The 16,289-nt window shown below is 36.0% G+C and overlaps 1 protein-coding gene across 1 annotated transcript in view; it reads right to left on the reverse strand.

Moving 5' to 3' along the window:
* The window catches only part of Trpm (transient receptor potential cation channel, subfamily M), a 715,965-nt gene that overhangs the window by 8,238 nt on the left and 691,438 nt on the right, over positions 1 to 16,289 (reverse strand). The window contains exons 27-28 of the mRNA XM_090378481.1: positions 11,986 to 12,176; positions 8,166 to 8,298 (exon numbers count right to left, since the gene is read on the reverse strand). Coding sequence (XP_090234607.1) covers positions 8,166 to 8,298; positions 11,986 to 12,176 — 324 coding nt within the window. The remainder of the gene's footprint in view (positions 1 to 8,165; positions 8,299 to 11,985; positions 12,177 to 16,289) is intronic.

Genomic DNA, 16,289 nt, shown 5'->3' on the forward strand with positions numbered 1-16,289 from the left:
TTTGTCTGCCTGTCAGATGGATACTAAATATATTAACTGATGCTCACAAAGTGAAATGTGTATCAAGCACATTAACATTTCTGCAGCATTTACAAAGAGGAGGGTGATTTTCTTTATTAGGCAGAATAGTGAGCAATGATGAGATACCTGGGTTAGCCATCACAGCTCAGAGAGTAAACACTAATCACCGCAATGGAGGCATATGGGCTTGCCTCAAATGAATAGCACTAGTATTTAGTATTAATAGTGGCAATTGAAAGCAAGCTTATACAGCACCACCAAAAAAAAACATCCCATATCACCAGTGGGTAGTTTGAAATTTATTCAAACTACCCACTTCTACAACACCAGATGGAAGGTTGCTCCAACAATCAACTGTCCACTGGCTGAAGGAAAATTTCTGCACAATTATCCTATAACCATCCTTCCTCAACTTGAATTTATGCCCTTCGTGTGCATAGTTTGACCAAGAGGAAGGATGCCATCAGCATTCAGATTATTCAATCCATTTGCAAACACCTCAATCAGATCTCCTCACAGGTGCATAATCTTCAGATGCAGCAGTTTGCAGAATTGAAGCCTTTCCTGGTAAGAGCACATTTTGTTCCCTTCACTAATCTCATTTCTCTTTTCTATACCCATTCCAACAAATCCACATCCTTCCTAAAATGAACCCTCCCGACCTGCATAAATTTGTTTGAGGTGAGGCCATATGTCGCATTGTAGCAATTCATTCAATTTTGGTGAAGGAAATCATGGCTATGTTTTCCTGGGACAGAAAGTGTGTTTTGTTGGTTGAATTTAGGCTACAAGGAACAACCATAAACAAAGACACACACACACACTGCAGGACTTTAGAAACTATGGCAAGCTCAGAACAAAAGACGTAGTTTATTCTCTGAGGTATTTTGCTTATTTAGATAACGCAAGATCTGTTAATGAAATTTCACTGGGAAATTATCGACCACCTGTCACACAGTCTAGACTTGCTGCCTTGTGATTATCACCTTTTTTTTGCAGTTGAAAAAGAACACTCCCATAAAAAAACATAGCAGTGACAAAAAAAGCAAAAACTGAATTGATTAAAGGCAGTAGATTTTTATCACTAGGGGTTGCAAAAATTAGTCCATAGGTATGACAATAGCTTAAATTTCCTTGGTAATTATGTAGAAATATAGTAAGATATGTACTCGAAATAATTTTTGATTAAATTTTGTTTCCTCATATTTGTGTAGGTTGTGAAGAGTTTGGGTCTTTACTTTTCGGACAGGTCTTGTGCATATAATAAATGAAGAGAGATAAGCTACTACGATGTCATTGAAAAATTTTAATGTAATTTGTACATTAAAAATTAATTTTGTTTTATTTAAGATTCTAACAATTGTTTTAGTTTATTATGATATAATAAAACTGAAAAGAAAAAAACCTGCATAACTTTTTTATTTTTCTCTTATGGACATCATACAGAGCACTTAATTCAGAAACAAATTTATTTTGGCAATGTTCCTTACATTTCAGTTAGGGGATAACTGCCACTTACAGTGTTGAATCCAAAGCGTTTGCACTGGGGGAGAATGTAAACTTGGGGGGTATATGCGCTGGGGAGAAGAATGTAAACTTTGGAGGGGGGGGTACATATAGTATATGTGTATATTTTTTATTATTTTTATTTAATATTTACAACACATGTATATGTTACAAACAAATCTGTATATTTCTATTTATACATATGTATGCCTAATATGCATAAATATAAATATACAGCTTATGCATATTTATGAATGTTATAATAACAGAATATGATGAAACAAAAGGAAATATTTATTATTTAACATCTCAATACTAATAGTCAGTTCACAAAAACCACATTACTGACAATAATCACAGTTTAATATGTAATATGAAAATCACCGATTAAAATTTGCAAAAAAATTATACAAATTATAATCAAACATGCAAGTACTGGATTGTAATAATATTATTCCTGTTTCCTTTTTCTTTGCATGTGTATCAATCACTTCATTTATTAATTTTTCCAATAACTCATTTGGGTCCTCTAAGCTTATCTTCATGCAATCTTGCAATATATAATAAATCATCGTTATGTCATAATCAAGGTTATGACATCGAATGATGCCATAACCTTGTTGTCAGAAATTGAGAGCTCTTTAATAAGGTGAATGAACTTGCCGCTGTTAGTGACAGTGTGGGTGGTATTTCCTACAAGAGGTGTAAGGAGTCGTGCAATATAATTGGATAGTTCATATGTAGGTGCATTGCAGCAGGACACTATGGGCCAGAGAGGAACACCTGGCATATGAATTTTAGGTAGGCCATAAAACTGGGGTAGTTTGGCAGCCTGTGGCATGAAGAAGCCACTGAGTCGGAGTAGAAATTTCCTTAGCTTTAAACCATGCATAGACAAGTTTATTAATGTATGACTCCAGACGTCCTAAGACTTTGATGGGTGGATCCGTTACAGGTTCATAGACGTTGGGGTCTTGCAGGAGGACCAGGGCTTTCTCTAGGTAGGCCGACCGGTCTAATATGACAGCGTGATGTCCCTTATCAGCAGGAAGCACGACAATGGAGTTGTCCTTTCTTACAGAGGAAAGAGTGGCGTGCTGTCGTTGATTAAGGTTGGAGCAAGTTGGCTGTGTGCATCAGAGGATGGAGGCCGTTTTGAAGTGGATTTCATTAGCAGCTTCTTCAGGGAGGTTGGTAATACTTGCTTCTACTCCCATAGCAAGCTGTGTGATCGGTGGCTTCGACAGCACAACGGCAAACTTCATTCCGGCGGTCAAAATGTTGAGTTGCTTGGTGGTTAATTGCTTGCTTCTCAAATTTAGAACGAAGGAAGCGGTATTAGTTGAGCGGGTGTTTGTTCTTGAGGAGTGGGCTTCTCTGCTTAAATTAATAAATTTCCGTTGTTGTCATGAACAGTGAGCATCAGAGATATGGTTAGCTTGACGACAGATGGTATGAATAAGGTTAAAAAAAATTATAGGTGATATCCTACCTTGTAGTTCCTGCAAGAGTCTGGATTTATTGTAGTCAGCTCTCTTGATTTCATAGTGGAGATGGGTAATCCACAATTTCAATGTTTGTAGGCTGAAGGTGAAACATGCACAGTCCATGTGAGCATTGTTTAATGAGGCTTTATAGCGGAAGCCTTTAGAAATGATGCGGTTGGTTTTGCACCCATGCGCAAAGTGCAAATGTTGTCTGTTGCGGGCTACCGAACTAAAGGACTTCTGCAACTGAACACAAGCACTGTAAACGTTTTGGCCATAAAGAGAACATATGATGATAAATGGGCCTGTTGTACTGGAATCCATAGTGATATGAAATAATGGTAATGTATATATCCAGTAAAAATATCTTTAATTATAAATAAATACTTTGGAGCTTTCAAGGCTGAATGTGCCTCCTTATCAACAAATAGAATGAAACTTTAGAGATAAAAATTATTTTAACAGATGCAGAGTTGTGCGTGCAGTGAGGCGTGCGAGGGCACAAGGTAGGCCATTCAACCATTAAACTGGTGTTCAACCATTAAACTGGTGTCCTTATAAAATGCACTGTTTGCTTGATGTTTGCAGAGCAATCGGGTACGGGACATGATACTGCCAAGGGGGATGTCTTTGTGTGTGCGCGATGCAAGGAGTGTATCGATATCAGGCAACAACTCGGCGTTCTTGTGGGCCTATATGAGAGCTTGAAGGACAGGGTGGATGCCCTCGAAGAAACTAAATTGAGGGCCCATCAAGCTCTCAGCTGCCCACATCAACGCCAGAGCTTGCACTTGGGCATCGCGTGACACAGAGACAACCCCTAAGGCAGAATGCGCTGGTCCCGAAGGAACTAGTAGTTGTTGGTGACTCTATTGTCAGGGAAACGGGGAACATGCTTTGTAAAAAAGATAGGTGGAACAGGACCAGGGTATGTCTGCCACGGGCAAAGGTTGATGACGTTGTAGAGCGAATATCATCTTTTAAGGGCACAAAAGGTGATATAGTTGTACACGTTGGCACTAATAATATTAAGAGTAGGAGACCGGCAGAATTACTTAACAAGTACAGGTCACTGTTGAACAAAAGCCGAGAATTAGGGTTGAATTTGAAAGTGTCTGCAATTCTGCCCAGACACGATAGGAGGGAGTATATGATGAGAGCCTTGTCGATCAATTCGGCCCTGGAAAGATTGTGCAAGGCTCAAGGGGTAGAATTTTTTTCAGCCTGGACTGTACTTGTTAACAGGAGAGATTGCTTCTACAGGGATGGGATACACTTAAATAGAAAGGGTGCAAGAATATTTGCTGATGCTATCGAGGCAGTGTTAGGTGGGTCGGAACACTGCTAGCTTGGGGGGAGACAAAGACCAATAGATTGACAGTAGCCACTGGCAGAGGTGAAAGAGATTCTTGCACTGCTTCTATTAGAATGAGCAGAAGCCTGAAAAACAAGATGCATGGTATTTCAGAGACTGCTGGGAGCCATTGCGGTACAAGTAAACACATGGGTTGTGTTAGGGTAGCTAAGAATAGAAACAGGGGCAGGTATACTTGCGTGTACACCAATGCTAGGAGTTTAGTAAATAAATTTGATGAATTTGAGGTATTGCTCAATACATCGAAGGCAGATATTGTTGGGATATCAGAGACGTGGTGTCACACAGATATAAGGGATGCAGAACTGCAATTTGGGGAGTACAACGTCTACAGAAAGGATAGACAGGATAGGAAGGGGGGAGGGGTTATGCTATTAGTTAAGAAACACATAAAAACCAAGGAAGTGAAGCCAGTCGACATCGCTGGACAGTGCAGTGTGGAGTCAGTTTGGTGTGACATAAACATTGGGAGATCAAAATTGAGAGTAGGAGTGTGCTATAGGCCTAATGGTCTCTGATGAGTATAATAAGGAACTGTACAGGGAAATAGAGTGGGCCAGTAAATCAGAGTGTCTTATAATGGGAGATTTTAATTTCCCAGATATTGACTGGAATTTGAGGGCTGGTTACTCACACACTAGCAGGGCTTTTGTGGATTTATTGGATGATTGTTTTCTACATCAGCATGTTCGGGAGGCAACTAGAGGGAGTAATACTCTTGATTTGATTATCAGCAGCGATTCTTCATGCATTAAGAATCTGCAGATAAATGAACCACTAGGTGGCAGTGATCACAGTGTGCTGAAGTGGGATTTACTCTAAGAGGTAACTACCATTAGGAGTAAAGGGAAGGGTTATTGCTTCCGTAAAGGCGACTACGATGGACTGAGACAGTATTTAAATTCTATACAGTGGGACCAACTGATGATGTTACCAACAGCAAATTCAAAATGGGAAGCATTCAAAGAACTTATCTTGGAAGCTACTAGGCTTTACATACCAACTAAGAAATATTGTTCAAGGTTTAGGCCAAAATGGATGTCAGATGAACTAATGAGGCATATGGCAGAGAAGAAAAATGCGTGGGATACATACAAATTAACACATGACACAGAAGCCTATGATAGATACAAGTTGATATGCAACCAAGTTACAAAGGAGGTTAGGCAGGCGAAGGCAGATTACGAGAAATCCTTGGCAAGGGATGCAAAGAAAAACAGCAAAGAGTTCTTTACTTATGTAAACTCTAGAAGGAAGGGGATGAATCAGATTGGTCCACTTGATATTGATGGGTCAAGTGTTGATGATCCTGCTCAGGTAGCTAACAAACTAAATGAATATTTTGCATCGACATTCACACATGAGGAGTTATTCAGCTAGGGGAATGCCAGAGGTGTATTCAACTCTAGCAGTAAGCTACAGAATCTTGAAATAACTGGGAGTAAAGTGGAGGAGAAACTGTTGAAGATAAACACAAGAAAGGCACCCGGGGTGGATGGGATCTATCCAGTTATATTAAAGGAGGCAGCAAAGGAAGTAAGCAAACCCTTAGCCATAATTATGAGAGCTTCCTTGGACTCAGGGGAGGTACCCATAGACTGGAAATGTGCAAATGTGACCCCAATTCACAAAGGAGGATCAAAGGCTGACACAAGTAATTATAGACCTGTGAGCTTAACTTCTGTTCCAGGAAAATTAATGGAGGCACTGGTTAAAGAAGCACTGCAGGATCATTTTGACAAGACTTCAGTTATAGCTCAGACACAGCATGGTTTTGTTAAGGGGAAGTCTTGCCTGACCAACTTGATTGGATACTATGATGCAGTCACAAAAGAACTGGATGCAGGGAATAAATTGAGGAAAGACAGATGTCAAATTGAGGAAAGACAGATGTAGGATAGACGTGCGGAAATTTGCCTTTAGCCAGCGGGTGGTTGGTTGGTGGAACAGACTGCCATCCCTTGTGGTGGAGGTTGATAGCCTAAATAAGTTTAAGGCTCAGCTGGACAGGTATTTTGAATGAACAGAGGGGTGAAGTGGAAGTGGGTTTTTTTTTTTTTTTTTTTTTTTTTTGGCTGATGCTGCATAAGCTTGCTTTCTTGCATCAATGCTTCTACTAATGCTAATGCTAATAACTTTGATATTATATACTTGGATCTTAGAAAGGCTTTTGATACTATTGCACATGGAAAACTGCTACACAAATTGGAGCAGTGTGACATTGGAGGCAAATTGCTGCTATGGATAAAGGGGTGGTTGAGGGGGAGAAGACAGAGAGTGGTAATCAATGGACACTGCTCATCGTGGACTGATGTTATTAGTGGAGTCCCTCAGGGCTCAGTGTTGGGTCCATTATTGTTTTCTGTATTTATAAATGATATTGATGATGGTATATCGGGCTTAATGTCCAAGTTTGCAGACGATACAAAGGTTGGCAGGGTTGTCAAGGACACTACTGACACTATGCTGCTGCAACAGGATCTGGAAAGGTTGAGCAGATGGGCTGAGAGGTGGCAAATGAAGTTTAACATTGACAAATGTAAAGTACTACACATGGGAAACAGCAACCCCAGAGCAACGTATCAACTCTGTGGTACTACACTGACAGTGGTAGAGAATGAAAGGGACTTGGGGGTGGTTGTGCAGGCAGATATGAAGTTCTCTGAGCAGTGCAGACGGGCTGCAAGAGTAGCTCATGGAGTATTGTCAATGATATACAGGAATTTTTCCAGCAGGGATAAGGAGGTGATTATTCCATTGTATAAGGCGATGGTCAGGCCACACCTAGAGTACTGTATACAGGTCTGGAGGCCTCATTTCAAGAAGGATGTAGAGCTGCTGGAACGAGTACAGAGAAGGGCGACAAGATTAGTGAATGGAACAAAGGGGTGCTCTTACGAAGAAAGGCTTAAGTTTTGCAAATTACAGTGTCTGGAGACTAGGCACCAGCGAGGTGATCTGATAGAGGTGTATAAAGCCTTGAATGGTTTAAGCATGCTCAATGCTGATGGGATTCTTCCTCTAGCTCAGAAAAATCACCTGAGAGGGCATAAATTCAAATTGAGGAAAGACAGATGTAGGATAGACGTGCGGAAATTTGCCTTTAGCCAGCGGGTGGTTGGTTGGTGGAACAGACTTCCATCCCTTGTGGTGGAGGTTGATAGCCTAAATAAGTTTAAGGCTCAGCTGGACAGGTATTTTGAACGAACAGAGGGGTGAAGTGGAAGTGGGTTTTTTTTTTTTTTTTTTTTTTTTGGCTGATGCTGCATAAGCTTGCTTTCTTGCATCAAATGCCTCTACTAATGCTAATGCTAATGCTAATTGTTGCTGCATGAATGTGTGTAGTTTTTCCTCCAGCACTTACCTAGACTTAAAACAGTTGCCTCCAAAATGGGGTGTAGTCTGTCTCATGCCTTTGCAGCGGTTCATGGCTCTTGAATTACATAATATATTAAGTGACTCTAACCAGAGGCATTTTTTTTTTTTTTATCTCTAAAGTTTACATTCTATTTGTTGATAAAGATGCAGATTCAGCCTTGAAAGCTCCAAAGTAGTTGTTTATAATTAAAGATATTTTTACTGGATATATACGCTATCATTATTTCATATCACTATGGATTCCAGTATAACAGGCCGATTTATCCTCAACAGAAACAGTGATGTGTGTTCCCGTATAGATGATATTTTGAAAATGATGACAGTGAAATTGACATGAAAACCTGTGATGGCTGTTAATCCTTGTGCATTCTTTAAATGATGTGAAAAATCAACCTTACCTTTCTGTAGTCTGCCTGATCTGTTCCTCATCTGACATTTGTACTTTCATTTCTTTTTCTCTGAAGTATCCCTCAACACATTCTTCTTCAAAGTCATAAATTTTTTCAACATCATGGTCATTAAGGAACAATTCTTCAAATAGAAAATATACTAAATTAGTATTTAAATACTTAAAAAGATTTCTTTATAGCTGTCATGTTTGAAAAGGCAGATAATATTTCTGAGTATATTTCTCAGTTGAGTAACATGACAATTTTACACAAAAAGATTATCATAGCCATCAGAAGTATGAAAATCAATGTCAAAAACCATTGGCAAAAGTTTATGGCAGCTTATAATTATTGTGTAGTTCTATTTTTAAAATTGTAGAATAGGATATTTTTAAAAATATCTTATTAGTAATTCTATTGAATATATTTTGATAATTTTCATAATCTGTTTTACTTAAAGATAAGTAGGTCCTTTACTGTACATGTATACCCTTTCAACCAGAAAAGGTATACACATAGAGCAAAATTTAACAGGATGTCATGAATGATTGGGAGGTCAAAGGCAACTCACTTATGAGTCACAGCCTTTTTACTTGTACTCACTATTACATATATGCAGAACTTCTTCAAGGATGGTGCTTCATTGCTGTGTGCTAGATGTAGAGAGTACAAACAACCTGAAATTAAAATTCTATACACTAAAGCCTGAGTAGGCTGACCATAATATTCCTCGAGGCCAAAATGGTATGGGGAATGACGAAAATGGGATGATGAATGAGCTGATGCTTTGAACCAAATTCCAAGTTTTCTCATCATCCTTATGTTTCTGGCTACATAGATTTTGGTTAATGTCACTCCTACCTCCATGAGCAACAGAAAAATAAACATTACAATGTTGACAAACCACTTTTGTTTTATTACTATACCAATTGTCCAGTTTAATTCTTTTTGAAGGTCTTCATTAAATGTGCAATTTCTCCTTTTTGACATTTAAAATTTTGAGGCTTAAAACTTTTAAGTGTGTGTATGTGACAAATGACAAGCACACTGAACAAATGCTGACTATAGACTACCGATCAACTACTGACATGCAACACATTGCTGAACTGATGTTAAAGCCTCTTTCTGTCAGTCTCTTTCATTTGTAACCACTGGGAGATGGAATTCTCGGCATTCAATTGATGCGCCTCTACCTGTGGTTACACAAATTACTACTACCTACGATGGCAGCCGTCCTATGATATAATCATGATTACAGGTTATGTTGTGCTAATATTTAAGCATTTTTTAAAGTTTTTTTTAAAAAATGGGAAAAAAAATTATATTTTTACTAAAATAACGGACGGCTGTGACACAGCAAAAAAACGCCACTGTCCCATTGAAAACGAGAACATATGGTCAGCCTATCTCTGAGGAAATGAGTTGATGTCCTAGAAAAACAATTAAACCAGAGGGCAAGACAGAGATCAAGTGCCTAATGCCATTCTAATATTAAGATTTAATCTCTCTCAAGAGTCCAGCCATACGACTGGATCTTCTGGTGCAGAATGCTCTGGTTTAAATGATACAACTAAAGTATGTCTGGCAGGTACAAAAAAATCATGATATAATAAACTAGTTATCAACTCTAAAGGGTACTTAAGTTATCCATGTGGGAATTAATGATATGAAGCATAACTAAACTGATAAGTTGGTTTTAAAATATGAGGTCATACTAGAAAATTTCACGAGACATGATAAATGTTCTTGTGCCTGCTAATTTGGGAAGGGGAGTTTGTGTAGTCAGAGTACCCATGATTGAAAATGTCTGAAGGATATATTTACAACAAAGGGTACTCTGGGAAAAAAAAAAAAAAACTACATAAATAACAAATACAGAGAATCATATTCATTATGTCATCAAGTAATTAAAGTATCATAGTATCAAGACATCACAGTCATATATAGATCTATGATTATATTATACTACCTATATATTTGGTATGATGCAAATAGTTGTCTATTAATATATCTTCTGGGCCTATGATTATGAGGATGCCCAGGACCCACAAAGACTTTAATGTGGCCTTGATCTCATCTAGTTATGTTCTTTAGAATAACCTTCATATATATTTTCTGAAAATTATAATTTGTAGAAATTTAAGTACAACATTAAGTATCTTCTATATTCTCAACCTATAATTTGGGGTTATCATTACAAAATAATAATAATAATAAAATAAATAAATAATAACTTCAACATGCTGCAAACATTTGATTGGTCAGAAATTGTACAGTGTTTAAAGGATGATGCCAGAGGTTGCACATCAACATATGCATGGAATGGTTAAAGGATAAATTTCTTAGTTGTGTCATCGGTCTGCATACAGGGCTTTGTTGTCCACCCAGATTCTCTGATTTGTGACCACATGATTACTTCTCGTGGACAAGGTATTTTAAAGAAGGCCACACTCATTCAGACCTCAAACATGACATTATTCAACAGACTGATGCCATACCATGAATATCGTCAGGAAAGGTCATAGAAAATACTGTTCTCTATTTTCAGAAACTTACAGGAACAAATAGCTGTCATTTTGAACATGTTCATCTATGGAAGAAAAATAAAATCTGGAAGTAATATCACCAGATGACTTCTCTTTCATTTATGTATCTTAAATCATAATAAAGATGTTAAGTTTTAAAATATGATAAATTTTTGTGTGCTATTTGGTGCAATATATCAGACTAACTTTCTCAACTAGACCATCATCACTGCCATCCAGCATCACAACAACTAGCATATATTAGAATCAGCAACCCAACTTTCCAGTGAATATCATAAAATCTACATTAGTTATATTTTTTCTGCAACTTCCAGGAGCACAGTGGTGACATTTAATTTACCAGAGTTGCCAAGTCAGACCCAGCACTTTATTTTTAACCAGACAATCATCAATGGATTTTCCAACAAATCAAAGTCCTGTATACTGACTAAGACTTGAAAAGGAGATGATTCAAAGAAATTCTTTTTATATATTTCCTTCCTATTACTGATATTAGCTAAAACTGAAGCTTTATATTTATGCTTCAAATAAACTCCAAACCTATACACTTCTTGCATAATAGCATCCTTTCCCAGATACACTCACAGCCCATTCTGAAGCTCTTCATCCTACTACAGAATCTCCCCAATACTTACCAGTCACATCAGCTTGCAACTCAAACTGCTAGAATAACGATGTGGAATCCTCCCACAGTATTATCTGCAAGGAGAACTGCTCCAGCTATCTGTTCCCCTTTCAGTTTTCACAAGACTTTACTGCCAAGATGTCAAAATACAATACTCTTACTTGTACAATGCTAAATTGCCTTAGACAACAGGATAATCATTTCATCAAAATATTTTTAAAAACAGAATCTAGCTGATTATACTTTGTTCTTTTATCTAGTAAGTTTGTTGCTATACTTGAACTGATGGTGTTATGTACAATATCATTCAAAAATGTTTGTTGTCCATTTATAACCATTTTTAATTTAACCTTAACTTCAAATCTAATTAACTCTATACTAGCAGTAATAAGCTCAGTATTTTATTAAGTGCTGGTTAGTGTACAGCATATCTCCAAGAACTTTTTCTCTCAGTAAACATTCTATGTTGTACAATGATGCTGATTATTAAAAAATGCAGTTATAATAAACATACATTCCAACACTTAGAAAAGGGAAATTTAAAATGAAATGTGCTATGCACATTTGAAATGACAGAAAGATACTTTTGAAATTTTCTCACCAAATTTTTTTTTTTTAAAAACAATTCAAAAATATATAAAATTAACATTTTTCTTACTGAGACCATGGTCAAATGCATTTGTCTTTTTCTTCCACCATCGAGTGCAATGTTTTAATAAAAGATAAACGTGAGAAAACATTATCAGTGGTGGTGGTAACACAGGCTTCTGTTCGTATTCCATAACCACACGGAACCTCTGAGATTTCCATAATTGTTGTGAGATAGCATTTACTTCAAGAAAAATGTTGCTGAAAAAGGAAAACATAAAATTTTATAAACACTGCCATGACCTTAATAAAGTTAATTTAATACTGACTTCAGTTCAGTTAATTTAGTATATAACTTGTTTTATAAATATTTAATTACACCACATAATTAAATTTTAAATAACACCAATATGGCATTATTCAGAAACAGAGCTCAACTTATGTAAACAATGGAGTTGTATTCCAGTAACCCTATGAATTTAAAAATCAGTTAATCGGCTAATAAACTGTAACCTACCAAAGCATCTGCACACCCACCGAAGAGAGGCCAAAAGGTCTTGAAACAGTGCTTTATGGGTGGCGGTATCTGCAGAGAATAAGTAACAACAGTCTTCTCCATTGGTGAATCATTACTTATTTGAGGTACTACAATATCATGGCAACTCGTTGTGAAGGTGTCCACAATATGAGATATAATTAAAATAATGCCAATTCATCTACTTTGGTAGTTTACTACATATAAAAATGATGCAATCGCACTAACCATATGTCAGGGAACTCCTTTTTAGTCTATGGCTCTAGCCAAAAATGTCTTTCAGCTAATAAGTTTCAATTATTTACTACCATCAGGGGCGGATTTAGGCATGGTCTTTATGGGCTGCAGCCCAGGGCCCTCTTCAATCAAATAGGCCCCCTTTGCAGTCAAAAAATAAAAATAAAAACAATTTAAATTAAAAATTTAAGAAAAAATAAATTATACAAAATTTTTTCGTACCTAGATAAAGTTTAAATCGTTGGTTTGCAACACTATTGGATTTGAATAAAATATCAATGTTTTAAATGACAGTAAATAGTAAATACGGCTCTGTCTTCTATCGCATCTGTCGGTAAAATCAAAATATACTTTATCATTTGTCAATTATACAAATAATGTGGCAACGTCAAAATGGGAGTGCAAGTCTAGCACCTCTAAAGCGTGTTAGCTTAGCATAGCTCTCACCGTTTTACATTTGAGGTTATGTATAGTACAGTATAGTTGAATATTAAATAGTCATTCGTTCGGTGAAGTGTACTGTTTACGTGCTTCGTTTCTTTACTGGTAATTATCGGCAAAGTTTACTAAATACTAAATAAATATAAGTTAAATCACTCTCCAGAAATCTTTTGTCGGCACTTAAATTCAATAGTTTTTTGCATTTCCTCGAAATGAGCCATAATAAAAATATCTGGACACCGTTTATTTGAAGTAAGCGGTAGGCACTAGTAAGCAGCGTAAGCTATAAGCTTGCCTACTTGACAATGACAACTAACCTAATATGGTGGTGGATTGTTTTTTTAAGTTTTTTTTTTATTTCTTTTCAGATTAAATAAATACCTAAAAAAATGTCTGGTAGAAAATATAAAAGTGGAGCTGAAAAATGAAAAATACAATTAAATAGAGAAAAAGAAAGAAGTAAATGTGCCAAAATTTCAAATTTTTTTGTATTGGAAAATAAAAATGAGAATCTAAACGATATAGGTGCAGTAATAAGCGAAAGAGAGAATAACTTAACCAAAGAGAAACAGAAAAAAACAACAAAATGTATATAACAATAACGAAGAATTACTAGAACTAGAATCACAACCGAGAACCTCTAAAAACAATGTTAATGTTGACGGACATTCAGTACCAGACAAAAATATACAAAACCTAGACGACGACCAGTTTTCTGAAGTCTCTGTTGCTGTTTTGAAAGAAGATAGTGATAAAGAGGCAGAAGAGGCTTTAGAAAATAACACAAAAATAACTTCTCAATAACACATAAAGAAAATAAGTCTGTTATTGACAAGCAGTTGCAGGAGCAACTAAGAAAAGATGCAGAATATTACCACAATGTCCTAAAACGTGTTATTGCAGAGTTGCTTGCTAAATATGCTGACGTAGGTTTGTGGGCTACACAGTTAAATGATAATTTTATTAATCACTGTCTCTCACATGAAATGACTTATTTCCAAAATAAAGATCCAGAATTACAAAGAACAAAAGAGATCATTTTCAAATAAGTACTTTACGAAAAAAATTAAAAATGGGCAATTACTGGAAAGGTCTTGGTTGTGCTATTCTACCAGTATGGGAAGTTTTTTTTGTCTGGTCTGCAAACTTTTCTCTAAAATCCCTTCTCAATACACAACTGGATTCTTTGACTGGAAACATATAGGACCTTGTTTAGAAAGTCACAAAAATTCTAAGGAACATAAGAAATCATTGTTAATATGGTTAACACATAAAGAAAATAAGTCTGTTATTGACAAGCAGTTGCAGGAGCAACTAAGAAAAGATACGGAATATTACCACAATGTCCTAAAACGTGTTATTGCAGTGGTGAAATATTTAAGTGCAAGGGGCTTAGCATTCAGAGGTCACGAGGAAATATTTGGCTCTCCGCACAATGGTAATTTTATGGGGGCTCTGGAATTACTAGCAGAGTTCGAACAAATAATAGAGATTATGGGAAAACCAGTAATAAAAAGAATTATAGCTGAAATAAATAGTGACGATGCAAAGTACTACTCAATTGTGACGCCAGATTTGTCCCACAATGACCAACTAGCTATTATAGTATGATACTGTTTTGAGGGAAAAGTGCATGAAAGATGTGTATCTTTCATCAAAATTAGTAGTCACAGTGGCTTATCTTTATTCAATTCCTTACAAGAATTTCTAGAAAAAAATGGACTGCCACTGGATAATTGTAGAGGACAGTCTTTTGACAATGCTGCAAATATGTCCGGCCAATACAATGGCTTGCAAGCACATCTCAAACAAAAAAATAAATGCGCTGATTATGTGCCGTGTGCTGTGCATTCCCTAAATCTAGTTGGTGAGGAAGTGGTTAAAGTTGCAACTCAAATTGTGAACTTTTTTGGAGTAGTGCAACAAATATGTTTTATTTTCTGCAACTACCCATAGGTGAGAGCTTCTAAATCGTGAAACAAAACTAAAATTTTCGATAAAAAGTTTAAGCCAGACTAGATGGTCTTGTCACTATGATGCTGTTAGAGCTTTAAAAAATAGTTACAGTGATATCATGAACATATTAAAAATGTTTAATGACAATATGGATGAGAAACTTGATTTTCGAAGAGAGGCACAGAATTTATATAATAATTTGGCAAAACTTGAAACTGCGATTTTAACTGTTTTTTGGGAAGAAATTTTAGAGAGATTCAATTTAGTTAACAAAAAAGTTCAGACCCCAGGCTTAGACATATGTGAAGGTGAGAAATAATTAATTATGTCATTAGAAGCATTTGTGAGCAACATACGAGAACAATCAGATCAGAAACTAAACGAATACAAGAAGTCAGCCAAAAAATTAAGTACTAGTGTGGAAAAAGAATACAGTGATTTAAAAAAGAGACGTATTACTTCAAAATTTTCAGATAAATCTACAGAGAAAGTTTCGCTAAATGGAGCAAAAATATTTAAATGGGATACCCTAAACGTTGCATTAGATAAGTTGATTATGGATTTATACAGAAGAGGCCATGTCTATGGGAAATTTAGCAAAATATTCAAATTTTTAATGGATTTGCAAGACATTAATATCGAAAATATTGACTTGGAAAGTGCACGTAATGTTGTTGATTATTATTTGGATGACACAGACGAACATTTAGTCAATGGCATTCAGTTAAAATCCTACTTACAGACTAAGCCAGACTCATACAACTCATGCGATGATATATTCAAGCTAATTTATGAAAAGAAACTTGTTGATGTTTTTCCGAATTGATATAAAATCTTAAAAATTTTTTTTGCCATTGCCAATCACCAGCTGTGAGGCAGAGCGATCCTTCCCCAGGATGTCCTATGTAGAAAACAAATATAGGACAACAATGACGTATGAAAGATTAAATTATTTATCAATTCTTTTCATAAACTGTGATTTAACCAAAGAATTACAATGTGATGATCAAATAAAAGAATTTGCAGTGCAAAAATGCAGAAGAGTTACTCTTTAAATGTCTTTAATGTATTAAAAATACTTACATTATATAAGTCCTAGAATGTTTTATTTATTTTATTTTTAAGAATAAGTATTATTTTTTTATTTTTTATTTTTTTATTAGTCTTTATTCTTGACCTGAGAATTTGAATTTGTTGTTTTGGTT

Source organism: Mastigoproctus giganteus, chromosome 7 (genome assembly GCF_048544385.1).
Source record: "Mastigoproctus giganteus isolate SK-2022 chromosome 7, ASM4854438v1, whole genome shotgun sequence".
Classification (NCBI taxonomy): domain Eukaryota; kingdom Metazoa; phylum Arthropoda; class Arachnida; order Uropygi; family Thelyphonidae; genus Mastigoproctus; species Mastigoproctus giganteus.